The 26,849-nt window shown below is 59.4% G+C and overlaps 1 protein-coding gene across 1 annotated transcript in view; it reads right to left on the bottom strand.

The window, feature by feature from the left end:
- The window catches only part of LOC112530995 (Rho guanine nucleotide exchange factor 1), a gene marked incomplete at its 3' end in the record, with an annotated part of 51,238 nt that overhangs the window by 13,162 nt on the left and 11,227 nt on the right, over window positions 1-26,849 (bottom strand). The window contains 11 exon segments of the mRNA XM_040656816.1: window positions 2,103-2,203; window positions 8,681-8,795; window positions 10,128-10,253; window positions 10,796-10,878; window positions 12,274-12,420; window positions 17,078-17,341; window positions 20,006-20,017; window positions 21,859-21,946; window positions 22,796-22,799; window positions 23,964-24,075; window positions 25,040-25,078. Coding sequence (XP_040512750.1) covers window positions 2,103-2,203; window positions 8,681-8,795; window positions 10,128-10,253; window positions 10,796-10,878; window positions 12,274-12,420; window positions 17,078-17,341; window positions 20,006-20,017; window positions 21,859-21,946; window positions 22,796-22,799; window positions 23,964-24,075; window positions 25,040-25,078 — 1,091 coding nt within the window.

Here is a 26,849-nt window from a genome sequence, read left to right as displayed (position 1 = left end):
TTAAGGTCACTGGGGCCCATTTGAGGTCGTTGGGGTCCATTGGGGTCTTTGGGGCCCATTTGGGGTCATTGGGGTCCCATTGGGGTCTTTGGGGCCCATTGGGGTCCCATTTAAGGTCACTGGGGCCCATTTGGAGTCATTGGGGCCCATTTGGGGGCATTGGGGCCCATTTGGGGTCATTGGGGTCCCGTTGGGTTCTTTGGGGCCCATTGGGGTCTTTGGGGCCCATTTGGGTTTATTGGGGTCCCATTTGGGGTCATTGGGGTCCCGCTGGGGCCCATTTAAGGTCACTGGGGCCCATTTGAGGTCGTTGGGGTCCATTGGGGTCTTTGGGGCCCATTTGGGGTCATTGGGGTCCCATTGGGGTCTTTGGGGCCCATTGGGGTCCCATTTAAGGTCACTGGGGCCCATTTGGAGTCATTGGGGCCCATTTGGGGGCATTGGGGCCCATTTGGGGTCATTGGGGTCCCGTTGGGTTCTTTGGGGCCCATTGGGGTCTTTGGGGCCCATTTGGGTTTATTGGGGTCCCATTTGGGGTCATTGGGGTCCCGCTGGGGCCCATTTAAGGTCACTGGGGCCCATTTGAGGTCGTTGGGGTCCATTGGGGTCTTTGGGGCCCATTTGGGGTCATTGGGGTCCCATTGGGGTCTTTGGGGCCCATTGGGGTCCCATTTAAGGTCACTGGGGCCCATTTGGAGTCATTGGGGCCCATTTGGGGGCATTGGGGCCCATTTGGGGTCATTGGGGTCCCATTGGGTTCTTTGGGGCCCATTGGGGTCTTTGGGGCCCATTTGGGTTTATTGGGGTCCCATTTGGGGTCATTGGGGTCCCGCTGGGGCCCATTTAAGGTCACTGGGGCCCATTTGAGGTCGTTGGGGTCCATTGGGGTCTTTGGGGCCCATTTGGGGTCATTGGGGTCCCATTGGGTTCTTTGGGGCCCATTGGGGTCTTTGGGGCCCATTTGGGTTTATTGGGGTCCCATTTGGGGTCATTGGGGTCCCGCTGGGGCCCATTTAAGGTCACTGGGGCCCATTTGAGGTCATTGGGGTCCATTGGGGTCTTTGGGGCCCATTTGGGGTCATTGGGGTCCCATTGGGGTCTTTGGGGCCCATTTGGGGTCATTGGGGTCCCATTGGAGTCATTGGGGCCCATTTGGGGGCATTGGGGCCCATTTGGAGTCATTGGGGTCCCATTGGGGTCTTTGGGGCCCATTGGGGTCTTTGGGGCCCATTTGGGGTCACTGGGGTCCCATTGGGGCCATTTGGGGTCATTGGGGTCCCACTGGGGTCTTTGGGGCCCATTTGGGGTCATTGGGGCCCATTTAAGGTCACTGGGGCCCATTTGAGGTCACTGGGGTCCCATTGGGGTCTTTAGGGCCCATTGGGGTCTTTGGGGTCCCGATGGGGCCATTTGGGGTCACTGGGGCCCATTTGGGGTCATTGGGGTCCCATTGGGGTCATTGGGGTCCCATTGGGGTCATTTGGGGTCACTGGGGCCCATTTGAGCTCACTGGGGTCCCATTGGGGTCATTGGGGTCCCATTGGGGTCATTTGGGGTCACTGGGGCCCATTTGAGCTCACTGGGGTCCCATTGGAGTCATTGGGGTCCCATTGGGGCCATTTGGGGTCACTGGGGCCCATTTGGGGTCATTGGGGTCCCATTGGGGTCATTGGGGTCCCATTGGGGTCATTTGGGGTCACTGGGGCCCATTTGAGCTCACTGGGGTCCCATTGGAGTCATTGGGGTCCCATTGGGGCCATTTGGGGTCACTGGGGCCCATTTGGGGTCATTGGGGTCCCATTGGGGTCATTGGGGTCCCATTGGGGTCATTTGGGGTCACTGGGGCCCATTTGGGGTCATTGGGGTCCCATTGGGGTCATTTGGGGTCACTGGGGCATATTTGGGGTCATTGGGGTCCCATTGGGGTCATTTGGGGTCACTGGGGCCCATTTGGGGTCATTGGGGTCCCATTGGGGTCATTGGGGTCCCATTGGGGTCATTTGGGGTCACTGGGGCCCATTTGAGCTCACTGGGGTCCCATTGGGGTCATTGGGGTCCCACTGGGGTCACTGGGGTCCCGCTGGGGCCATTTGGGGCCGTACCATGAGGTTCTCCATGTCCCGCACCTCCTGGTTGACCCGGTTTAGGATTTCCCGGCAGCATTCGGCCGCCTGTTGGACGCGGGAACGGTCCTCCGCCTCCTCTGGGGACAGAGGGGACAGTGGGGACAATGGGGTCTATGGGGGCAATGGGGACAATGGGGACATTGGGGGCAATGGGGGCAATGGGGGTAATGGGGGCAATGGGGACACTGGGGGCTATGGGGGCAATGGGGGCAATGGGGGCATTGGGGGCAATGGGGGCAATGGGGACCATGGAAGGACATTGAGGGGACATTGGGGGCATTGGGGGTAATGGGGGCAATGGGGGCATTGGGGGCATTGGGGGTAATGGAAGTAATGGGGGTATAGGGGGTAATGGGGGTAATGGGGGCATTGGGGGCTATGGGGGCAATGGGGGTAATGGGGGCAATGGGGACATTGGGGGCAATGGGGGCAATGGGGGCAATGGGGGCAATGGGGGCATTGGGGGCATTGGGGGGCATTGGGGGTAATGGAAGTAATGGGGGTATTGGGGGTAATGGGGGTAATGGGGGCATTGGGGGTAATGGGGGCATTGGGGGCTATGGGGGCAATGGGGGCAATGGGGACCATGGAAGGACATTGAGGGGACATTGGGGGCATTGGGGGCAGTGGGGGCAATGGGGGCAATGGGGGCATTGGGGGTAATGGGGGCATTGGGGGTAATGGGGGCTATGGGGGTATTGGGGGCATTGGGGGCAGTGGGGACAGTGGGGACAATGGGGGCAATGGGGGCATTGGGGGCAATGGGGGCATTGGGGGTAATGGGGGCATTGGGGGTAATGGGGGTAATGGGGGCATTGGGGGCTATGGGGGCAATGGGGGTAATGGGGGCAATGGGGACATTGGGGGCAATGGGGGCAATGGGGGCAATGGGGGCAATGGGGGCATTGGGGGCATTGGGGGGCATTGGGGGTAATGGAAGTAATGGGGGTATTGGGGGTAATGGGGGTAATGGGGGCATTGGGGGTAATGGGGGCATTGGGGGCTATGGGGGCAATGGGGGCAATGGGGACCATGGAAGGACATTGAGGGGACATTGGGGGCATTGGGGGTAATGGGGATAATGGGGGCAATGGGGGCATTGGGGGCAATGGGGACATTGGGGGTAATGGGGACATTGGGGGTAATGGGGGCACTGGGGGCAATGGGGGTAATGGGGGCAATGGGGGCAATGGGGGCATTGGGGACATTGGGGGCAATGGGGGCAATGGGGACATTGGGGGCTATGGGGGCATTGGGGGCAATGGGGGCAATGGGGACATTGGGGGCAATGGGGGTAATGGGGACAATGGGGGCAATGGGGGCATTGGGGGTAATGGGGACAGTGAGGACAATGGGGACCATGGAAGGACACTGAGGGGACATTGGGGGCATTGGGGGTAATGGGGGCAATGGGGGCAATGGGGGTAATGGGGGCATTGGGGGCAATGGGGGTAATGGGGGCAATGGGGACATTGGGGGCAATGGGGGTAATGGGGACAATGGGGGCAATGGGGACATTGGGGGCAATGGGGGTAATGGGGACAATGGGGGCAATGGGGACATTGGGGGCAATGGGGGTAATGGGGACAATGGGGGCAATGGGGGCATTGGGGGTAATGGGGACAGTGAGGACAATGGGGACCATGGAAGGACACTGAGGGGACATTGGGGGCATTGGGGGTAATGGGGATAATGGGGGCAATGGGGGCAATGGGGGCAATGGGGGCAATGGGGGCATTGGGGGCAATGGGGATATTGGTATTGGGGGCAATGGGGACATGGGGGGTAATGGGGACATTGGGGGCAATGGGGGTCAATGGGGACATTGGGGGCAATGGGGGCAATGGGGGCATTGGGGGCAATGGGGATATTGGTATTGGGGGCAATGGGGACATGGGGGGTAATGGGGGTATTGGGGGCAATGGGGACATGGGGGCAATGGGGGCAATGGGGGCATTGGGGACATTGGGGGCACTGGGGGCATTGGGGGCATTGGGGGCAATGGGGATACAATGGGGTCATGAGGACCTCATAGGGGGATATAGGGACACGAGGAAGACACGATGGGGACAATGGGACACCATAGGGGGCTAAAGGGACACAGTGGGGATATGGGGACCCCATATGGGGATATAGGGACACAGTGGGGACCCCATAGGGCGATATAGGGACACAATAGGGACCCCAGGGGGGGATATAGGGACACAATAGGGACACAGTGAGGACACAATGTGGATCTGGGGACCCCATATGGGGATATGGGGACATAATGGGGACACAATGGGGATCTGGGGACCCCATAGGGGGATATGGGGACACAGTGGGGATCTGGGGACCCCATGGGGGGCTATAGGGACACAGTGGGGATCGGGGGACCCCATGGGGGGCTATAGGGACACAGTGGGGATATGGGGACCCCATATGGGGATATATGGACATAATGGGGACACAGCGGGGATCTGGGGACCCCATATGGGGATATAGAGACACAGTGGGGATATGGGGACCCCATGGGGGGATATAGGGACACAGTAGGGATCTGGGGACCCCATATGGGGTTATAGGGACACAGTGAGGATTTGGGGACCCCATGGGGGGCTATAGAGACACAGTAGGGATATGGGGACCCCATGGGGGGCTATAGGGACACAGTGGGGATATGGGGACCCCATAGGGGGATATGGGGACACAGTGGGGATCTGGGGACCCCATGGGGGGCTATAGGGACACAGTGGGGATATGGGGACCCCATGGGGGGCTATAGGGACACAGTGGGGATATGGGGACCCCATAGGGGGCTATAGGGACACAGTGGGGATATGGGGACCCCATATGGGGATATAGGGACACAATGGGGACACAGTGGAAATATGGGGACACAGTGGGGATCTGGGGACCCCATGGGGGGCTATAGGGACACAGTGGGGATCTGGGGACCCCATAGGCAGCCATAGGGACACAGTGGGGATCTGGGGACCCCATGGGGGGCTATAGGGACACAGTGGGGATCTGGGGACCCCATAGGGGGCTATAGGGACACAGTGGGGACCCCAAGGGGGGATATAGGGACATAATGAGGACACAGTGGGGACACAATGGGGATCTGGGGACCCCATATGGGGATATAGGGTCATAATGGGGACACAGCGGGGATCTGGGGACCCCATATGGGGCTATAGGGACACAGTGGGGATCGGGGGACCCCATATGGGGATATAGGGACATAATGGGGACACAGTGGGGATCTGGGGACCCCATATGGGGCTATAGGGACACAGCGGGGATCTGGGGACCCCATAGGGCGCTATACGGACACAGTGGGGATCTGGGGACCCCATGGGGGGCTATAGGGACACAGTGGGGATATGGGGACCCCATGGGGGGCTATACGGACACAGTGGGGATATGGGGAGCCCATAGGTGGCCATAGGGACACAGCGGGGATCTGGGGACCCCATGGGGGGCTATAGGGACACAGTGGGGATATGGGGACCCCATATGGGGCTATAGGGACACAGTGGGGATCTGGGGACCCCATATGGGGATATAGGGACACAATGGGGACACAGTGGAAATATGGGGACACAGTGGGGATCTGGGGACCCCATGGGGGGCTATAGGGACACAGTGGGGATATGGGGACCCCATGGGGGGCTATAGGGACACAGTGAGGATATGGGGACCCCATGGGGGGCTATAGGGACACAGTGGGGATCTGGGGACCCCATGGGGGGCTATAGGGACGCAGTGGGGATCTGGGGACCCCATAGGGGGCTATAGGGACACAGTGGGGACCCCAAGGGGGGATATAGGGACATAATGAGGACAGAGTGGGGACACAATGGGGATCTGGGGACCCCATATGGGGATATAGGATCATAATGGGGACACAGCGGGAATCTGGGGACCCCATATGGGGCTATAGGGACACAGTGGGGATCTGGGGACCCCATGGGGGGCTATAGGGTCACAGTGGGGATATGGGGACACAGTGGGGATCTGGGGACCCCATATGGGGATATAGGGACATAATGGGGACACAGTGGGGATCTGGGGACCCCATATGGGGCTATAGGGACACAGCGGGGATCTGGGGACCCCATAGGGCGCTATACGGACACAGTGGGGATCTGGGGACCCCATTGGGGGCTATACGGACACAGTGGGGATATGGGGAGCCCATAGGTGGCCATAGGGACACAGCGGGGATCTGGGGACCCCATGGGGGGCTATAGGGACACAGTGGGGATCTGGGGACCCCATAGGGCGCTATACGGACACAGCGGGGATCTGGGGACCCCATGGGGGGCTATAGGGACGCAGTGGGGATCTGGGGACCCCATGTGGGGCTATAGGGACACAGTGGGGACCCCAAGGGGGGATATAGGGACATAATGAGGACAGAGTGGGGACACAGTGGGGATCTGGGGACCCCATATGGGGATATAGGGTCATAATGGGGACACAGCGGGGATCTGGGGACCCCATATGGGGCTATAGGGACACAGTGGGGATATGGGGACCCCATATGGGGATATAGGGACATAATGGGGACAAAGCGGGGATCTGGCGATCCCATAGGGGGCTATAGGGACACAGTGGGGATCTGGGGACCCCATGGGGGGCTATAGGGTCACAGTGGGGATATGGGGACACAGTGGGGATATGGGGACCCCATGGGGGGCTATAGGGACGCAGTGGGGATCTGGGGACCCCATATGGGGGGCTATAGGGACACAGTGGGGATATGGGGACCCCATGGGGGGCTATAGGGACACAGTGGGGATATGGGGACTCCATAGGGGGCTACAGGGACACAGTGGGGATCTGGGGACCCCTTAGGGGGATATAGGGTCACAGTGGGGACCCCATAGGGGGATATAAGGACACAATGGGGACACAGTGGAAATATGGGGACACAGTGGGGATCTGGGGACCCCATGGGGGGCTATAGGGACACAGTGGGGATCTGGGGACCCCATAGGTGGCTATAGGGACACAGTGGGGATATGGGGACCCCTTAGGGGGATATAGGGACACAGTGGGGATATGGGGACCCCATAGGGGGCTATAGGGACACAGTGGGGATCTGGGGACCCCTTAGGGGGATATAGGGTCACAGTGGGGACCCCATGGGGGGATATAGGAACATAATGAGGACACAGTGGGGACACAATGGGGATCTGGGGACCCCATATGGGGATATAGGGTCATAATGGGGACACAGCGGGGATCTGGGGACCCCATATGGGGCTATAGGGACACAGCGGGGATCTGGGGAGCCCATAGGGGGCTATAGGGACACAGCGGGGATCTGGGGACCCCATAGGGGGCTATAGGGACACAGTGGGGATATGGGGATCCCATATGGGGCTATAGGGACATAATGGGGACACAGTGGGGATATGGAGACCCCATAGAGTGCTATAGGGACACAGTGGGGATCTGGGGACCCCATAGGGGGCTATAGGGACACAGTGGGGATATGGGGACTCCATAGGGGGATATAGGGACACAGTGGGGACCCCATGGGGGGATATAAGGACACAATGGGGACACAGTGGAAATATGGGGACACAGTGGGGATCTGGGGACCCCATGGGGGGCTATAGGGACACCGTGGGGATCTGGGGACCCCATATGGGGCTATAGGGACACAGTGGGGATCTGGGGACCCCATATGGGGATATAGGGACACAATGGGGACACAGTGGAAATATGGGGACACAGTGGGGATCTGGGGACCCCATGGGGGGCTATAGGGACACAGTGGGGATCTGGGGACCCCATGGGGGCTATAGGGACACAGCGGGTATCTGGGCACCCCATAGGCAGCCATAGGGACACAGTTGGGATATGGGGACCCCATAGGGGGCTATAGGGACACAGTGGGGATATGGGGACCCCTTAGGGGGATATAGGGACACAGTGGGGACCCCATGGGGGGATATAAGGACACAATGGGGACACAGTGGAAATATGGGGACACAGTGGGGATCTGGGGACCCCATGGGGGGCTATAGGGACACAGTGGGGATATGGGGACCCCATATGGGGCTATAGGGACACAGTGGGGATCTGGGCACCCCATGGGGGGCTATAGGGACACAGTGAGGATATGGGCACCCCATAGGGGGCTATAGGGACACAGTGGGGATATGGGGAGCCCATAGGTGGCCATAGGGACACAGTGGGGATCTGGGGATCCCATAGGGGGCTATAGGGACACAGTGGGGATTTGGGGACCCCATATGGGGCTATAGGGACACAGTGGGGATCTGGGGACCCCATATGGGGATATAGGGACATAATGGGGACACAGTGGGGATATGGAGGCCCCATAGAGCGCTATAGGGACACAGTGGGGATCTGGGGACCCCATGGGGGCTATAGGGACACAGTGGGGATCTGGGCACCCCATGGGGGGCTATAGGGACACAGTGGGGATCTGGGGACCCCATGGGGGGCTATAGGGACACAGTGGGGATCTGGGGACCCCATTGGGGGCTATAGGGTCACAGTGGGGTCTGTGGGGTGGCAGTGGGGTGCGGTACCGGTGCAGGCGGTGATGCTGTGCAGCAGCAGTGGGTATTTGGTGAGGCGCTGCATCTCAATGGGGATCATATCCTTCAGCTGCAGGCGGCGGCACCGCGGCTGAGCCTCGGCCTCCTGGGGACAGGGGGGGCATGGGGGGGATGGGGGGGCAATGGGGGTAATGGGGGCAATGGGGTAATGGGGGTGTTGGGGGTATTGGGGGTAATGGGGACATGGGGGCATTGGGGGCAATGGGGGTGATGGGGGCATTGGGGGCACTGGGCGCCATGGGGGCAATGGAGGTAATGGGGGCAATGGGGGTAATGGGGTAATGGGGGTAATGGGGGTAATGGGGGTAATGGGGGGCAATGGGGTAATGGGGGCAATGGGGGTAATGGGGGTAATGGGGGCAATGGGGGCATTGGGGGTAATGGGGCAATGGGGGCAATGGGGGTAATGGGGGTAATGGGGGCAATGGAGGTAATGGGGGCAATGGGGGTAATGGGGTAATGGGGGTAATGGGGGTAATGGGGGGCAATGGGGTAATGGGGGCAATGGGGGTAATGGGGGTAATGGGGGCAATGGGGGCATTGGGGGTAATGGGGGCAATGGGGACATTGGGGGTAATGGGGCAATGGGGGCAATGGGGGTAATGGGGGTAATGGGGTCAATGGGGGTAATGGGGGTAATGGGGGTAATGGGGGCATTGGGGGTAATGGGGGTAATGGGGGCAATGGGGTAATGGGGGCATTGGGGGTAATGGGGGCATTGGAGGTAATGGGGGTAATGGGGGCAATGGGGGCATTGGGGGTAATGGGGGTAATGGGGGCAATGGGGGCAATGGGGTAATGGGGGCAGTGGGGGCAATGGGGTAAAGGGGGGCATTGGGGGCAATGGGGGCAATGGGGGCATTGGGAGGACATTGAGGGGACATTGGGGGCAATGGAGTCAATGGGGTCAATGGGGTCATTGGGATCAATGGGGACAATGGGGTCATTGGGGTCAATGGGGTCAATGGGGACAATGGGGACAATGGGGTCAATGGGGTCAATGGGGTCATTGGGGTCAATGGGGACAATGGGGTCAATGGGGACATTGGGGCCATGGGGGTAAATGGGGACAATGGGGTCAATGGGGATATTGGGGTCAATGGGGTCAATGGGGTCAATGGGGTCAATGGGGACAATGGGGTCAATGGGGACAATGGGGTCATTGGGGTCAATGGGGTCAATGGGGTCAATGGGGACAGTGGGGTCAATGGGGTCAATGGGGACAGTGGGGTCAATGGGGACAGTGGGGTCAATGGGGTCATTGGGGTCAATGGGGTCATTGGGGTCAATGGGGTCAATGGGGTCATTGGGGTCAATGGGGACAATGAGGTCAATGGGGTCATTGGGGTCAATGGGGTCAATGGGGTCAGTGGGGTCATTGGGGTCAATGGGGTCAATGGGGTCAATGGGGACGCACGGCCACGAAGTGAGAGAATCGCGCGTCGCGGCGCTGCTTCGCCTTCAGCTGCTCCAAAGCGAAGGACTGACGGCTGCAGAAGCGGGCGGACAGCTTCTGGAACCAGCGGCCCTCGGCGCCATCGAACTGGGGGAGAACATGGCAAGGACACGCTAAGGACACGCTATGACACGCTAAGGACATGCTATGACATGCTAAGGACATGCTATGACATGCTAAGGACGTGCTATGATGTGGTAAGGACACAACAAGGACAGCTTCTGGAACCAGCGGCCCTCGGCGCCATCGAACTGGGGGAGAACATGGCAAGGACACGCTAAGGACACGCTAGGACATGCTAAGGACATGCTATGACACGCTAAGAACATGCTATGACACACTAAGGACACCACAAGTACAGCTTCTGGAACCAGCGGCCCACGGCGCCATCGAACTGCGGGAGAACACGGCAAGGACACGCTAAGGACACGCTATGACACGCTAAGGACACGCTATGACACGCTAAGGACATGACAAGTACAGCTTCTGGAACCAGCGGCCCTCGGCGCCATCAAATTGGGGGTGAATATGGCAAGGACACGCTAAGGCCACACTATGACACGCTAAGGTCACGCTAAGGACACGCTAAGGTCACGCTAAGGACACGCCAAGGCCACGCGTGTGCTCACCCGCGCCAGCAGGAGGTCCCCGATGCGCGCTATGATGAAGCCGCTCTCCTCACGGCGCTTCTTCAGGCTCTCCAGGAACACCGCTGGGGGGGACCCCAAAAATGACCCCAAAACGGCCCCGAAACGACCCCAAAATGACCCCATAATGACCCCATAATGGCCCCGCAGCCCCAAATGCCCCCAAAATGGCTCTAAATGACCCCATAATGGCCCCAAAATGGCCCTGTGGCCCCAAAATGGCCCCCAAAATGGCCCCGTGGCCCCAAAATGACCCCAAATGCCCCCAAAATGGCTCTAAATGGCCCCAAAACGACCCCAAAATGACCCCATAATGGCCCCAAAATGGCCCCGTGGCCCCAAAATGACCCCAAATGGCCCCAAAACGACCCCAAAATGACCCCATAATGGCCCCAAAATGGCCCCGTGGCCCCAAAATGACCCCAAATGGCCCGAAACGACCCCAAAATGACCCCATAATGGCCCCAAAATGGCCCCGCAGCCCCAAATGCCCCCAAAATGGCTCTAAATGGCCCCATAATGGCCCCAAAATGGCCCCGTGGCCCCAAAATGACCCCAAATGGCCCCAAAACGACCTCAAAATGACCCCAAAATGGCCCCGCAGCCCCAAATGCCCCCAAAATGGCTCTAAATGGCCCCATAATGGCCCCAAAATGGCCCTGTGGCCCCAAAATGGCCCCAAATGGCCCCAAAATGGCCCCGTGGCCCCAAAATGACCCCAAATGGCCCCAAAATGACCCCAAAATGGCCCCGCAGCCCCAAATGCCCCCAAAATGGCCCCCAAATGGCCCCAAAATGGCCCTGTGGCCCCAATATGACCCCAAATGGCCCCAAAACGACCCCAAAATGACCCCAAAACGACCCCAAAATGGCCTCGCAGCCCCAAATGCCCCCCCATGTCCCCACACCCACCCGTTTGCCCCCATTGCCCCCATTGCCCCCATTGCCCCCATTGCCCCCAATGCCCCCAATGCCCCCATTGCCCCCAATGCCCCCATTGCCCCCAATGTCCCCATTGCCCCCATTGCCCCCATTGCCCCCATTGCCTCCATTGCCCCCAATGCCCCCAATGCCCCCAATGCCCCCATTGCCCCCATTGCCCCCAATGTCCCCATTGCCATTACCCCCAATGCCCCCAATGTCCCCATTACCCCCATTGCCCCCAATGTCACCATTACCCCTATTGCCCCCATTGTCCCCATTGTCCCCATTGTCCCCAATGCCCCCAATACCCCCATCACCCCCATTGCCCCCAATGTCCCCATTGCCCCCATTGCCCCCATTACCCCCAATGTCCCCATTGCCCCCATTGCCTCCATTGCCCCCATTGCCCCCATTGCCTCCATTGACCCCAATGCCCCCAGTGCCCCCAATGTCCCCATTGCCCCCAATGTCCCCATTGCCCCCATTGTCCCCAATACCCCCAATGTCCCCCCCTCCCCCATTGCCCCCCCCCTCACCGTGCACATCCAGGAGGTCCTCGAGGCTGGGGAAGATGTTGGCCAATTCGCTCTCGGTGAAGAAGCCGAGGCGGAGCATGGGCTGATAGAACAGCTCCAGCAGCGCCCGCAGCATCTGCACGTGGGTGTGCTCCGTCACCAGCAGCTCTATGGGGTCATTATAGGGTTATTGGGGTCAGTATGGGGTCAGTATGGGGTCAGTGTGCTGCACGTGGGTGTGCTCCATCACCAGCAGCTCTATGGGGTTAATGGGGTCATTATAGGGTCATTGGGGTCAGTATGGGGTCAGTGTGCTGCACGTGGGTGTGCTCCGTCACCAGCAGCTCTGTGGGGTCATTATAGGGTCATTATAGGTTCACTGGGGTCAGTATGGGGTCAGTGTGCTGCACGTGGGTGTGCTCCGGCACCAGCAGTTCTATAGGGCCATTATAGGGTTATTATGGGGTTATTATGGGGGTAATGGGGTCAGTATGGGGTCAGTGTGCTGCACGTGGGTGTGCTCCGTCACCAGCAGCTCTATGGGGTTAATGGGGTCATTATAGGGTCATTATAGGGTCAGTATGGGGGTAATGGGGTCAGTGTGCTGCACGTGGGTGTGCTCCGTCACCAGCAGTTCTATGGGGTCATTATAGGGTTATTGGGGTCAGTATGGGGTCAGTGTGGGGTCAGTGTGCTGCACGTGGGTGTGCTCCGTCACCAGCAGCTCTATGGGGTCATTATAGGGTCATTACAGGGTTATTGGGGTCAGTATGGGGTCAGTATGGGGTCAGTGTGCTGCACGTGGGTGTGCTCCGTCACCAGCAGCTCTATGGGGTCAGTATGGGGGTAATGGGGTCATTATGGGGTTATTATGGGGGTAATGGGGTCAGTATGGGGTCAGTGTGCTGCACGTGGGTGTGCTCCGTCACCAGCAGCTCTATGGGGTTAATGGGGTCATTATAGGGTCAGTATGGGGTCAGTATGGGGTCAGTGTGCTGCACGTGGGTGTGCTCCGTCACCAGCAGCTCTATGGGGTCATTATAGGGTTATTGGGGTCAGTATGGGGTCAGTGTGGGGTCAGTGTACTGCACGTGGGTGTGCTCCGTCACCAGCAGCTCTGTGGGGTCAGTAATGGGGTTATTATGGGGTTATTATGGGGGTAATGGGGTCAGTATGGGGTCAGTGTGCTGCACGTGGGTGTGCTCCGTCACCAGCAGCTCTATGGGGTCATTATAGGGTCAGTATGGGGGTAATGGGGTCAGTATGGGGTCAGTGTGCTGCACGTGGGTGTGCTCCGTCACCAGCAGCTCTGTGGGGTTAATGGGGTCATTATAGGGTTATTGGGGTGATTATAGGGTCAGTATGGGGTCAGTGTGCTGCACGTGGGTGTGCTCCGTCACCAGCAGCTCTATGGGGTCATTATAGGGTTATTGGGGTCAGTATGGGGTCAGTATGGGGTCAGTGTGCTGCACGTGGGTGTGCTCCGTCACCAGCAGCTCTATGGGGTCATTATAGGGTCATTACAGGGTTATTGGGGTCAGTATGGGGTCAGTATGGGGTCAGTGTGCTGCACGTGGGTGTGCTCCGTCACCAGCAGCTCTATGGGGTCAGTATGGGGGTAATGGGGTCATTATGGGGTTATTATGGGGGTAATGGGGTCAGTATGGGGTCAGTGTGCTGCACGTGGGTGTGCTCCGTCACCAGCAGCTCTATGGGGTTAATGGGGTCATTATAGGGTCAGTATGGGGTCAGTATGGGGTCAGTGTGCTGCACGTGGGTGTGCTCCGTCACCAGCAGCTCTATGGGGTCATTATAGGGTTATTGGGGTCAGTATGGGGTCAGTGTGGGGTCAGTGTACTGCACGTGGGTGTGCTCCGTCACCAGCAGCTCTGTGGGGTCAGTAATGGGGTTATTATGGGGTTATTATGGGGGTAATGGGGTCAGTATGGGGTCAGTGTGCTGCACGTGGGTGTGCTCCGTCACCAGCAGCTCTATGGGGTCATTATAGGGTCAGTATGGGGGTAATGGGGTCAGTATGGGGTCAGTGTGCTGCACGTGGGTGTGCTCCGTCACCAGCAGCTCTATGGGGTCATTATAGGGTCAGTATGGGGGTAATGGGGTCAGTATGGGGTCAGTGTGCTGCACGTGGGTGTGCTCCGTCACCAGCAGCTCTATGGGGTCATTATAGGGTTATTGGGGTCAGTATGGGGTCAGTATGGGGTCAGTATGGGGTCAGTATGGGGGTAATGGGGTCAGTATGGGGTCAGTGTGCTGCACGTGGGTGTGCTCCGTCACCAGCAGCTCTATGGGGCCATTATAGGGTCATTATAGGGTCAGTATGGGGGTAATGGGGTCAGTGTGCTGCACGTGGGTGTGCTCCGTCACCAGCAGTTCTATAGGGCCATTATAGGGTTATTCGGGTCAGTATGGGGTCAGTATGGGGTCAGTGTGGGGTCAGTGTGCTGCACGTGGGTGTGCTCCGTCACCAGCAGCTCTATAGGGCCATTATAGGGTCAGTATGGGGTCAGTATGGGGTCAGTATGGGGTCAGTATGGGGTCAGTGTGCTGCACGTGGGTGTGCTCCGTCACCAGCAGTTCTATGGGGTTAATGGGGTCATTATAGGGTCAGTATGGGGTCAGTGTGCTGCACGTGGGTGTGCTCCGTCACCAGCAGCTCTATGGGGTCAGTAATGGGGTCATTATAGGGTTATTGGGGTGATTATAGGGTCAGTATGGGGTCAGTGTGCTGCACGTGGGTGTGCTCCGTCACCAGCAGCTCTATGGGGTTAATGGGGTCATTATAGGGTTATTGGGGTCAGTATGGGGTCAGTATGGGGTCAGTGTGCTGCACGTGGGTGTGCTCCGTCACCAGCAGCTCTACAGGGCCATTATAGGGTTATTGGGGTGATTATAGGGTCAGTATGGGGGTAATGGGGTCAGTGTGCTGCACGTGGGTGTGCTCCGTCACCAGCAGCTCTATGGGGCCATTATAGGGTTATTGGGGTCAGTATGGGGTCAGTATGGGGTCAGTGTGCTGCACGTGGGTGTGCTCCGTCACCAGCAGCTCTATGGGGTCATTATAGGGTTATTGGGGTGATTATAGGGTCAGTATGGGGTCAGTGTGCTGCACGTGGGTGTGCTCCGTCACCAGCAGCTCTATGGGGTCATTATAGGGTTATTGGGGTCAGTATGGGGTCAGTATGGGGTCAGTGTGCTGCACGTGGGTGTGCTCCGCCACCAGCAGTTCTATGGGGTTAATGGGGTCATTATAGGGTCATTATAGGGTCAGTATGGGGGTAATGGGGTCAGTATGGGGTCAGTATGGGGTCAGTGTGCTGCACGCGGGTGTGCTCCGTCACCAGCAGTTCTATGGGGTCATTATAGGGTCAGTATGGGTTCAGTATGGGGTCAGTATGGCGGTAATGGAGTCAGTATGGGGTCAGTGTGCTGCACGTGGGTGTGCTCCGTCACCAGCAGCTCTGTGGGGTTAATGGGGTCATTATGGGGTCACTATGGGGTCATTATGGGCTCGTTACGGGGTCGTTATGGGGTGGTTATGGGGTCCTTACAGGATGGTTATGGGGTGGTTACGGGGCGGATATGGGGTCATTATGGCATTGTTATGGGGTGGTTACGGGGCGGTTATGGGGTCCTTAGGGGATGGTTATGGGATCATTACGGGGTGGTTACGGGGCGGTTACGGGGCGGTTACGGGGTGGTTACAGGGTCCTTACGGGCTGGTTATGGGGTGGTTACGGGGTGGTTACGGGGCGGTTACGAGGTCCTTACGGGATGGTCATGGGGTGGTTGTGGGGTGGTTACGGGGCGGTTATGGGGTCCTTATGGGATGGTTATGGGATCATTACGGGGTGGTTATGGGTGGTTATGGGGTCCTTATGGGGTGGTTACGGGGCAGTTATGGGGTGGTTATGGGGTGGTTGTGGGGTGGTTACGGGGCGGTTATGGGGTCCTTACGGGATGGTTACGGGGTCATTACGGGGTGGTTACGGGGCGGTTATGGGGTCCTTACGGGATGGTTATGGGATCATTACGGGGTGGTTACGGGGTGGTTATGGGGTCCTTACGGGATGGTGATGAGGATGTTACGGGGTGGTTACGGGGCGGTTATGGGGTCCTTATGGGGTGGTTACGGGGCGGTTATGGGGTGGTTATGGGGTCCTTACGGGATGGTTATGGGGTGGTTGTGGGGTTGTTACGGGGCGGTTATGGGGTGGTTACGGGGTCCTTACGGGATGGTTATGGGGTGGTTGTGGGGTGGTTACGGGGCGGTTATGGGGTCATTATGGCATTGTTATGGGGTGGTTATGGGGTGGTTACGGGGTCCTTATGGGGTGGTTATGGGGTGGTTGTGGGGTGGTTACGGGGCGGTTATGGGGTCCTTACGGGATGGTTATGGGATCATTACGGGGTGGTTACGGGGCAGTTATGGGGTCCTTACGGGATGGTTATGGGGTGGTTGTGGGGTGGTTACGGGGTCCTTACGGGGTGGTTACGGGGCGGTTATGGGGTCCTTACGGGAAGGTTATGGGGTGGTTGTGGGGTGGTTACGGGGCGGTTATGGGGTCCTTACGGGGTGGTTACGGGGCGGTTATGGGGTGGTTACGGGGTGGTTACGGGGCGGTTATGGGGCGGTTATGGGGTCCTTACGGGATGGTTATGGGGTGGTTGTGGGGTGGTTACGGGGTGGTTATGGGGTCATTATGGCATTGTTATGGGGTGGTTATGGGGTGGTTACGGGGCGGTTACGGGGCGGTTATGGGGTCCCAGCGGTGGGCGCAGCGCCCCGTCCCCTTCGGCCGCTGACCGTTGATGACCTCCTGGCGCCGCAGCTCCCCTTTGGCCATGGCGCTCAGCGCCGCCGGGTCCGCCATACTGCGCCACGACGGCGGTTCCGGTTCCGGTTCCGCCTCCATTCCCGGTGCCGATCCGGGATCCGACGGCGCTTCCGTTTCCGGTCCGGTAAAGGGAGGCGAAGGCGGCGGCGGAGGAGACGGAGGAGGCGGTGGTGGAGGTGGGGGGGGGGGGGGGAGGCGGAGCTTCGTCCCCTCCCGGCCCAAAGGGTTCGGGGCTGTGGGGAGGGGGGGGGACGTGGGGGGCGGGAATGGGGGGGTTATTAACGGGGGGGTTAATGGGGGCGTTAATGGGGAGGGACGGGGGGGGCTGAGGGGGGGCAGCGCGGGGGCGGGGGTGGAGGCGGTCGGGGAGGCGGAGGCTGGCGGAGCGGCGCAGGAGGGCCGGGAGGCTGGGGGGGCAATGGGGGCAATGGGGGCAGGGGGGGCAATGGGGGCAGGGGGGGGAATGGGGGTGATGGGGGCAATGGGGGTGATGGGGGCAATGCGGGCATTGGGGGCATTGGGGGGAATGGGGGGAAGGGGGGCAATGGGGGCATTGGGGGTAATGGGGGTGATGGGGACATTGGGGGCAATGGGGGCAGGGGGGGCATTGGGGGCAGTGGGGTGAAGGGGGGGAATGGGGACAGTGGGGGCAATGGGGGCAGGGGGGGCAATGGGGGCAATGGGGGTAATGGGGATGGGGGGGTAATGGGGGTGATGGGGACATTGGGGGCAATGGGGGCAATGGGGGCAATGGGGGCAATGGGGGCAATGGGGACATTGGAGGTAATGGGGACAGGGGAGGCAATGGGGGTAATGAGGGTATTGGGGGCAATGGGGACATTGGGGGCAATGGGGGTGATGGGGATGGGGGGGGGAATGGGGGTGATGGGGGCATTGGGGGCAATGGGGGCAATGGGGGCAATGGGGGCAATGGGGGGAAGGGGCAATGGGGGTGATGGGGGTGATGGGGGCAATGGGGGTGATGGGGGCAGGGGGGGCATTGTGGGCAGTGGGGTGAAGGGGGGGAATGAGGACAGGGGGGGCAATGGGGGCAATGGGGGCAATGGGGACAGTGGGGGCAATGGGGGCAATGGGGACAGGGGGGGTAGGGGGGGAATGGGGGTGATGGGGGCATTGGGGGCAGGGGGGGCATTGGGGGCAGTGGGGTGAAGGGGGGGAATGGGGACAGTGGGGGCAATGGGGGCAGGGGGGGCAATGGGAGTAATGGGGGTAATGGGGATGGGGGGGTAATGGGGGTGATGGGGGCAATGGGGGCAATGGGGGCGATGGGGGTGATGGGGGCAATGGGGGTGATGGGGGCAGGGGCGGTGATAGGGGGAAGGGGGGCAATGGGGGCGATGGGGGCAATGGGGGCAATGGGAGCAATGGGGGCAATGGGAGCAATGGGGGCGATGGGGGCAATGGGGGCAGTGGGGGCAATGGGGGCAATGGGGGTAATGGGGGCGATGGGGGTGATGGTGGCAATGCGGGCGATGGGGGTGATGGGGACATTGGGGGTAATGGGGGCAATGGGGATGGGGGGGTAATGGGGGTGATGGGGACATTGGGGGCAATGGGGGCAATGGGGGCAGTAGGGCAATGAGGATGGGGGGGTAATGGGTGCAATGAGGGGAATTGGGGGCAATGGGGGTAATGGGGGCAGGGGGGGCAATGGGGGCAATGGGGGCAATGGGGACATTGGGGTCATATTGGGGTCAATGGGGTCAATGGGATCAATGGGGTCACATTGGGGTCAATGGGATCAATGGGGGACATTGGGGTCAGTGGGGTCAATGGGATCAATAGGGCCACATTGGGATCAATGGGGTCAATGGGGACAATGGGGGACATTGGGGTCACATTGGGATCAATGGGGTCAATGGGGTCAATGGGGTCAATAGGACCACATTGGGATCAATGGGGTCAATGGGGTCAATGGGGAACATTGGGGTCACATTGGGGTCAATGGGGTCAATGGGGTCACATTGGGGTCAATGGGGTCAATGGGATCAATAGGGCCACATTGGAATCAATGGGGTCACATTGGGGTCAATGGGGTCAATGGGATCCATGGGGACAATGGGGGACATTGGGGTCACATTGGGGTCAATGGGGTCAATGGGGTCAATGGGATCAATGGGGTCAATGGGGTCACATTGGGGTCAATGGGGTCAATTAATTGGTTAATGGCGCAGCGGGGTAATTAATGGTGGGCGCAGAGGATTAATTAAAGCCACGCGAGGACAGTTGGTTAATTGATTAATTGATTAATTAATTAATTGAGAGCACAACGGGGGGGGGGGGGGCGTGCAGAGAGGGGGGGAGAAATAGGGTGATAATTAAGGGGGCGTTAATTGGGGGTAATTAATTAAAAGGGGCGTTAATTAGGCGTAATTAATGAAGGGGGGCATTAATTGGGGTCATGCACGAATCGGGGCCCACTCATTAAAGGCGTTAATTTGGGGCTATGTGATAACTGCGTTCATTAAGGCCATGCGTGATTAATTGGGGGAGAGGCATTAATTAACACCCGCTCATTAATTAGAGGGGATGGGGGGGGTTGAGTAATTAGCATAAATTAATTTGGGAGAGGGGCGTAATTTGGGGCCACCCATTAACGAGAAGTGGGTGATACGTTAATTAGGAACCAAGCTTTAATTACACACCGTGTATTAATTGGGGGGGTATTAATTAGGGCCATGCATTAATTGGGGGGGGGGGGGGGCATATTAATTAGGGCCGGGTATTAATTACGGGGGGGTTCTATGGGGGTCTTAATGAGCCCTGAATGTATGGGGGGGGGGGGGGGGGGGTCTGGGATCACTAATTAATTGTGTCGTTAATATTACCCATTCGTTAATTAATCAGTCATTAATTAACGGGGGGGGGACACCAACCTGATGCGTTTCCTGGAAGGAAAAATCAAAGGGGGTTTTGGGGTCAAAAAGGGATTTGGGGTCAAAAGGGATTTGGGGTCAATGGGATTGGGGGGGAAAAGGGGGGATTTGGGGTCAAAAAGGGGGATTTGGGGTCAGTGGGATTGGGGTCATAAAGGGGGATTTGGGGGGGAAAAAGGGGGGATTTGGGGACAAAAGGGATTTGGGGTCAAAAAGGGGGATTTGGGGTCAAAAGGGATTTGGGGTCAATGGGATTGGGGGGAAAAAAGGGGGGATTTGGGGTCAGTGGGATTGGGGTCATAAAGGGGGATTTGGGGGGGAAAAAGGGGGGATTTGGGGTCAAAAGGGATTTGGGGTCAATGGGATTGGGGGGGAAATGGGGGATTTGGGGGGGGAAAGGGGGGGGATTTGGGGTCAGTGGGTTTTAGGGTCAGTGGGATTGGGGTCATAAAGGGGGATTTGGGGGTCAAAAAGAGGGATTTGGGGTCAAAGGGTTTTGGGGTCAATGGGATTGGGGGGGGAAAAGGGGGGATTTGGGGTCAAAGGGTTTTGGGGTCAAAAAAGGGGATTTGGGGTCAGTGGGATTGGGGTCATAAAGGGGGATTTGGGGGGGAAAAAGGGGGGATTTGGGGTCAAAAAGGGGGATTTGGGGTCAAAGGGTTCTGGGGTCAAAAAAGGGGATTTGGGGTCAGTGGGATTGGGGTCATAAAGGGGGATTTGGGGGGGGAAAAGGGGGGATTTGGGGTCAAAAGGGATTTGGGGTCAATGGGATTGGGGGGGAAATGGGGGATTTGGGGGGGGAAGGGGGGGATTTGGGGACAGTGGGTTTTGGGGTCAGTGGGATTGGGGGGGAAATGGGGGATTTGGGGGGGAAAAGGAGGGATTTGGGGTCAAAAGAGATTTGGGGTCAATGGGATTGGGGGGGAAAAAGGGGGTATTTGGGGTCAAAGGGTTTTGGGGTCAAAAAAGGGGATTTGGGGTCAATGGGATTGGGGTCATAAAGGGGGATTTGGGGGTCAAAAAGAGGGATTTGGAGTCAAAGGGTTTTGGGGTCCAAAAAGGGGATTTGGGGTCAAAAGGGATTTGGGGTCAATGGGATTGGGGGGGAAATGGGGGATTTGGGGGGGGAAAGGGGGGGATTTGGGGTCAGTGGATTTTGGGGTCAGTGGGATTGGGGTCATAAAGGGGGATTTGGGGGGGAAAGGGGGATTTGGGGTCAAAAAGGGGGATTTGGGGTCAAAGGGTTTTGGGGTCAGTGGGATTTGGGGGGAAATGGGGGATTTGGGGGGGGAAAAGGGGGGATTTGGGGTCAAAAGGGATTTGGGGTCAAAGGGTTTTGGGGTCAGTGGGATTTGGGGGGGAAAAGGGGGATTTGGGGGGGGAAAAGGGGGGATTTGGGGTCAGTGGGTTTTGGGGTCAAAGGGTTTTGGGGTCAGTGGGATTTGGGGGGAAGGGGGGTTTGGGGGGGAAAAAGGGGGATTTGGGGTCAAAAGGGATTTGGGGTCAGTGGGATTGAGGGGGAAAGGGGGGCTTGGGGGGGAAAAAGGGGATTTGGGGTCAAAAGAGGGATTTGGGGTCAAAGGGTTTGGGTTCAAAAAGGGGGGTTGGGGTGAAAAGGTTTTGGGGTCCAAAAGAGGGATTTAGGGTCAAAGGGTTTTTGGGGTCCAAAAGGGGATTTGGGGTCCAAAAGAGGGATTTGGGGTCAAAGGGTTTTTGGGGTCCAAAAGGGGATTTGGGGTCCAAAAGAGGGATTTGGGGTCAAAGGGTTTTGGGGTCCAAAAGAGGGATTTGGGGTCAAAGGGTTTTGGGGTCCAGAAGGGGCTTTGGGGTGAAAAAGGGGCTTTTGGGGTCACCTGTCGCCGTCGCCCCCCCCCTCATCGTTGCGCTGTTCATTATGGGGGGGCTCCGGGGGGGGGACGGCGTCACCGGGGGGGTCCGACCCTATGGGGGGGGGGGGGGGGGGGGGGGGGCTGCTCTTAAAGGGACAGCACTCCCTTTAAGACAGCCCCCCCCCCCCCCCCCTCCAAAACCCATCCACCCCATATCCCCCCCCCATAAACCACCCCCCCCCCCATCCCACCCCAATGAAACCCCACCAGGACCCCCCCACTCCCCCCCCCAAAAAAGACGCCCCCAAAAGTGCCCCCCCCCCCAAATTACCCCCCCCAAAATACCCCTCCCAATGGAGCCCCTCAATCGTTGCCCCCCCCCAATGGACCCCCCCCCAATTAAGTACTCCCCCCACAGCCCCCCCAATTAAGCGCCCCCCCCCCAATTAAGCACCTCCCCAATGGACCCCCCCCCAATTACTGTCCCCCCCCCCACAGCCCCCCCAATTAAGCGCCCCCCCCAATGGACCCCCCCCAATTAAATGCCCCCCCAATTAAGCACCTCCCCATTGAACACCCCCAATAAGTGCCCCCCCAATAAGTGCCCCCCCCAAATAACCCCCCCACAGCCCCCCCAATCGGTGCCCCCCCCCAAATAAGCGCCCCCCCCAATGCACCCCCCCCAATCATTGCCCCCCCCCCCAAATAAATGTCCCCCCAATCCGTTCCCCCCCCCATCACTGCCCCCCCAATCGGTGCCCCCCCAAATAAGCGCCCCCCCCAATGGACCCCCCCTCAATTAAATGCCCCCCCCCCCACAGCCCCCCCAATTAAGCACCCCCCCAAATAAGCGCCCCCCCCAATGGACCCCCCTCAATTAAATGCCCCCCCCCCCCACAGCCCCCCCAATTAAGCACCCCCCCAATTAAGCACCCCCCCAATGGACCCCACCCCCAATTACTGTCCTCCCCCCCACAGCCCCCCCAATTAAGCGCCCCCCCCCAATCCATGCCCTCCCACCACAGCCCCCCCCCCCCCCAAAGGAGAACCCCCCCCCAAAAATGAGGACCCCCCCCCCCCAAAGGAGGACCCCCTCCCAAAGGAGGACCCCCCCCCCCAAAATGACCCCCCCCCAAAAAAGAGGACCCCCCCCCCATAGGAGGACCCCCCCCAAAAGGAGAACCCCCCCCCAAAAGAGGACCCCCCCCCCAAAAGGAGGACCCCCCCCCCCAAAAAGGAGAACCCCCCCCCAAAATGACCCCCCCCCAAAAAGGACCCCCCCCCCAAAAGGAGGACCCCCTCCCCCCAAAGGAGGACCCCCCCAAATGAGAACCCCCCCCCAAAGGAGGCCCCCCCCCAAAATGACCCCACCCAAAAGGAGGACCCCCCCCAAAAAGGACCCCCCCCCCAAAGGAGGACCCCCCCCCCCAAAAAGGAGGACCCCCCCCCCCAAAGGAGAACCGCCCCCCCAAAGGAGGACCCCCCCCCCAAAAAGGAGTACCCCCCCCCAAAAGGAGAACCCCCCCCCAAAGGAGAACCCCCCCCCAAAATGACCCCCCCCCCAAAGGAGAACCCCCCCCCCAAAATGAGGACCCCCCCCCCCATAGGAGGACCCCCCCCAAAAGGAGAACCCCCCCCCAAAAGAGGACCCCCCCCCAAAAGGAGGACCCCCCCCCCAAAAGGAGAACCCCCCCCCAAAATGACCCCCCCCCAAAAAGGACCCCCCCCCAAAAGGAGGACCCCCCCCCCAAAAAGGAGGACCCCCCCCCCCAAAAAGGACCCCCCCCCAAAAGGAGGACCCCCCCCCCCCCCAAATGAGAACCCCCCCCAAAGGAGGACCCCCCCCCAAAGGAGGCCCCCCCTCAAAATGACCCCCCCCAAAGGAGGACCCCCCCCCAAAATGACCCCCCCCCCAAAAAGAGGACCCCGCCCCAAAAGAGGACCCCCCCCCCCAAAAAGGAGGACCCCCCCCCCCAAAGGAGGACCCCCCCTCCAAAATGACCCCCCCCCAAAAAAGAGGACCCCCCCCCCAAAAGGAGGACCCCCCCTCCAAAATGACCCCCCCCCCAAAAAGGACCCCCCCCCCAAAAGGAGGACCCCCCCCCCCCCCAAATCCGCGCCCCCCCCACCTGCATTCCCCTCCGCTGTTATCGCAGCGCTCACAGCCGTTCCCGGGGGGGGGGTCCCCGTTTTTGGGGGGGCGCCCCCCCACGACCCCCCCTTCCGCCTTCTCCCTCTCTCCTATTTTGGGGGGGGGGGGCACAAAAAATAAGGGGGGGGTCCATCAGTGTTCCCATCCACCCCCCCCCACCCTAAAGGGTTATGTTTTGGGGGGGGGGGGAGGTCTGTTTTTGGGGTCCCAATTTGGGGGGGGGCGTTTTTGGGGGGGGGGTCTCAATTTTGGGGGGGGTCATTTTGGGGGTCCCAATTTGGGGGGGGTCCCAATTTTTGGGGGGGTCATTTTAGGGGTCCCAATTTGGGGGGGGGTCTCAATTTTGGGGGGGGTCATTTTTGGGGTCCCAATTTGGGGGGGGTCCCAATTTTTGGGGGGGTCCCAATTTGGGGGGGGTCATTTTAGGGGTCCCAATTTGGGGGGGGGCCCCCAATTTTTGGGGGGGGTCATTTTTGGGGTGGGGGGTTCTCAATTTTTGGGGGGGTCTCAATTTTGGGGCCCAATTTGGGGTGGGGGGGGGGCCAATTTTGGGGGGGGTCATTTTAGGGGTCCCAATTTGGGGGGGGGGGGGGCAATTGTGGGGGGGTCATTTTGGGGGTCCCAATTGGAGGGGGAGCCCCAATTTTTGGGGGGGGTCCCAATTTGGGGTGGGGGGGGTCTCAATTTTTGGGGGGGTCATTTTAGGGGTCCCAATTTGGGGGGGGTCCCAATTTTTGGAGGGGGTCCCAATTTGGGGGGGGTCATTTTTAGGGGTCCCAATTTGGGGGGGTCCCAATTATTGGGGGGGGGTCCCAATATTTGCAGGGGGGTCCCAATTTGGGGGGGGGGGGGGTCCCAATTTTTGGGGGGGTCTCCAATGTTTTTTGGGGGGGGGGGATCCATTTTGGGGGGGCCCCCATTTGAAAGGGCAGCCCCAAATTTGGGGGGGGGTCTCAGTTTTACTTTATGGGGGGGGGGGGCGATTTTTTTTTGGGGGGGTCCTTTTTGGGGGTCCCATTTTTGGGGGGGGGGGTTAATTTTGGGGGGGGGTACCTTCATTTTCGGGGGTTTTGCTCTGACGGCCATCAGAACCTTTGGGGGGGGGGGGATAAAAATGGGGGGGGGTCAAATAATTGGGGGGGTCACAGTGGGGGGTTATAATGGGGGGGTCATAATGGGGGGGGTCATAATGGGGGTTCCTATGGGGGGGTTATAATGGGGGGGTCCCTATGGGGGGGGGGTCATAATGGGGTTCCTATGGGGGGGGGGGTTATAATGGGGGGTCTCTATGGAGGTCCCTATGGGGGGTTATAATGGGGGGGTCATAATGGGGGGGGGTCATAATGGTGGTTCCTATGGGGGGGTTATAATGGGGGGGTCATAATGGGGGGGGTCATAATGGGGGTTCCTATGGGGGGGTTATAATGGGGGGGTCCCTATGGGGGGGACTCCATGGGGGGGTCATAATGGGGGGGGTCATAATAGGGATTCCTATGGGGGGGGTTATAATGGGGGGTCATAATGGGGGGGGTCATAATGGGGGTTCCTATGGGGGGTTATAATGGGGGGGTCCCTATGGGGGGGGCTCCATAGGGGGGTCATAATGGGGGGGGTCATAATAGGGATTCCTATGGGGGGGGGTTATAATGGGGGGTCTCTATGGGGGTCCCTATGGGGGGTCCCTATGGGGGGGTCATAATGGGGGGGGGTCATAATGGGGGTTCCTATGGGGGGGTTATAATGGGGGGGTCCCTATGGGGGGTTATAATGGGGGGGTCATAATGGGGGGGGGTCATAATGGGGTTCCTATGGGGGGTCATAATGGAGGGGGATTATAATGGGGGGTCTCTATGGGCGTCCCTATGGAGGGTTATAATGGGGGGGTCATAATGGGGGGCAGTCATAATGGGGGGGTCTCTATGGGGGTCTCCATGGGGGGGTCATAATGGGGGGGGTCATAATGGGGGTCCCTATGGGGGAGGTTATAATGGTGGGGGTCTCCATGGGGGGGTCATAATGGGGGGGGGTTATAATGGGGGGGGTCTCTATGGGGGTTCCTATGGGGGGGTTATAATGGGGGGGTCTCTATGGGGGTCCCTATGGGGGGGTTATAATGGGGGGGTCATAATGGGGGGGGGGTCATAATGGGGGTCCCTATGGGGGGTTATAATGGGGGGGTCTCTATGGGGGTCCCTATGGGGGGTTATAATGGGGGGGTCTCTATGGGGGTCCCCATGGGGGGGTCATAATGGGGGGGTCATAATGGGGGGGGTCATAATGGGGGTTCCTATGGGGGGTTATAATGGGGGGGTCCCTATGGGGGGGGCTCCATAGGGGGGTCATAATGGGGGGGGTCATAATAGGGATTCCTATGGGGGGGGGGTTATAATGGGGGGTCTCTATGGGGGTCCCTATGGGGGGGTCCCTATGGGGGGGTCATAATGGGGGGGGGTCATAATGGGGGTTCCTATGGGGGGGTTATAATGGGGGGGTCCCTATGGGGGGTTATAATGGGGGGGTCATAATGGGGGGGGTCATAATGGGGTTCCTATGGGGGGTCATAATGGAGGGGGATTATAATGGGGGGTCTCTATGGGCGTCCCTATGGAGGGTTATAATGGGGGGGTCATAATGGGGGGCAGTCATAATGGGGGGGTCTCTATGGGGGTCTCCATGGGGGGGTCATAATGGGGGGGGTCATAATGGGGGTCCCTATGGGGGAGGTTATAATGGTGGGGGTCTCCATGGGGGGGTCATAATGGGGGGGGGTTATAATGGGGGGGGTCTCTATGGGGGTTCCTATGGGGGGGTTATAATGGGGGGGTCTCTATGGGGGTCCCTATGGGGGGGTTATAATGGGGGG

The sequence above is a fragment of the Gallus gallus genome (assembly GCF_016699485.2).
Source record: "Gallus gallus isolate bGalGal1 chromosome 35 unlocalized genomic scaffold, bGalGal1.mat.broiler.GRCg7b 35_unloc2, whole genome shotgun sequence".
NCBI classification, from domain to species: Eukaryota; Metazoa; Chordata; class Aves; order Galliformes; family Phasianidae; genus Gallus; species Gallus gallus.
The sequence above is the reverse complement of the archived record's forward strand: the minus strand, read 5'-3'. Positions and strand labels throughout refer to the sequence as shown.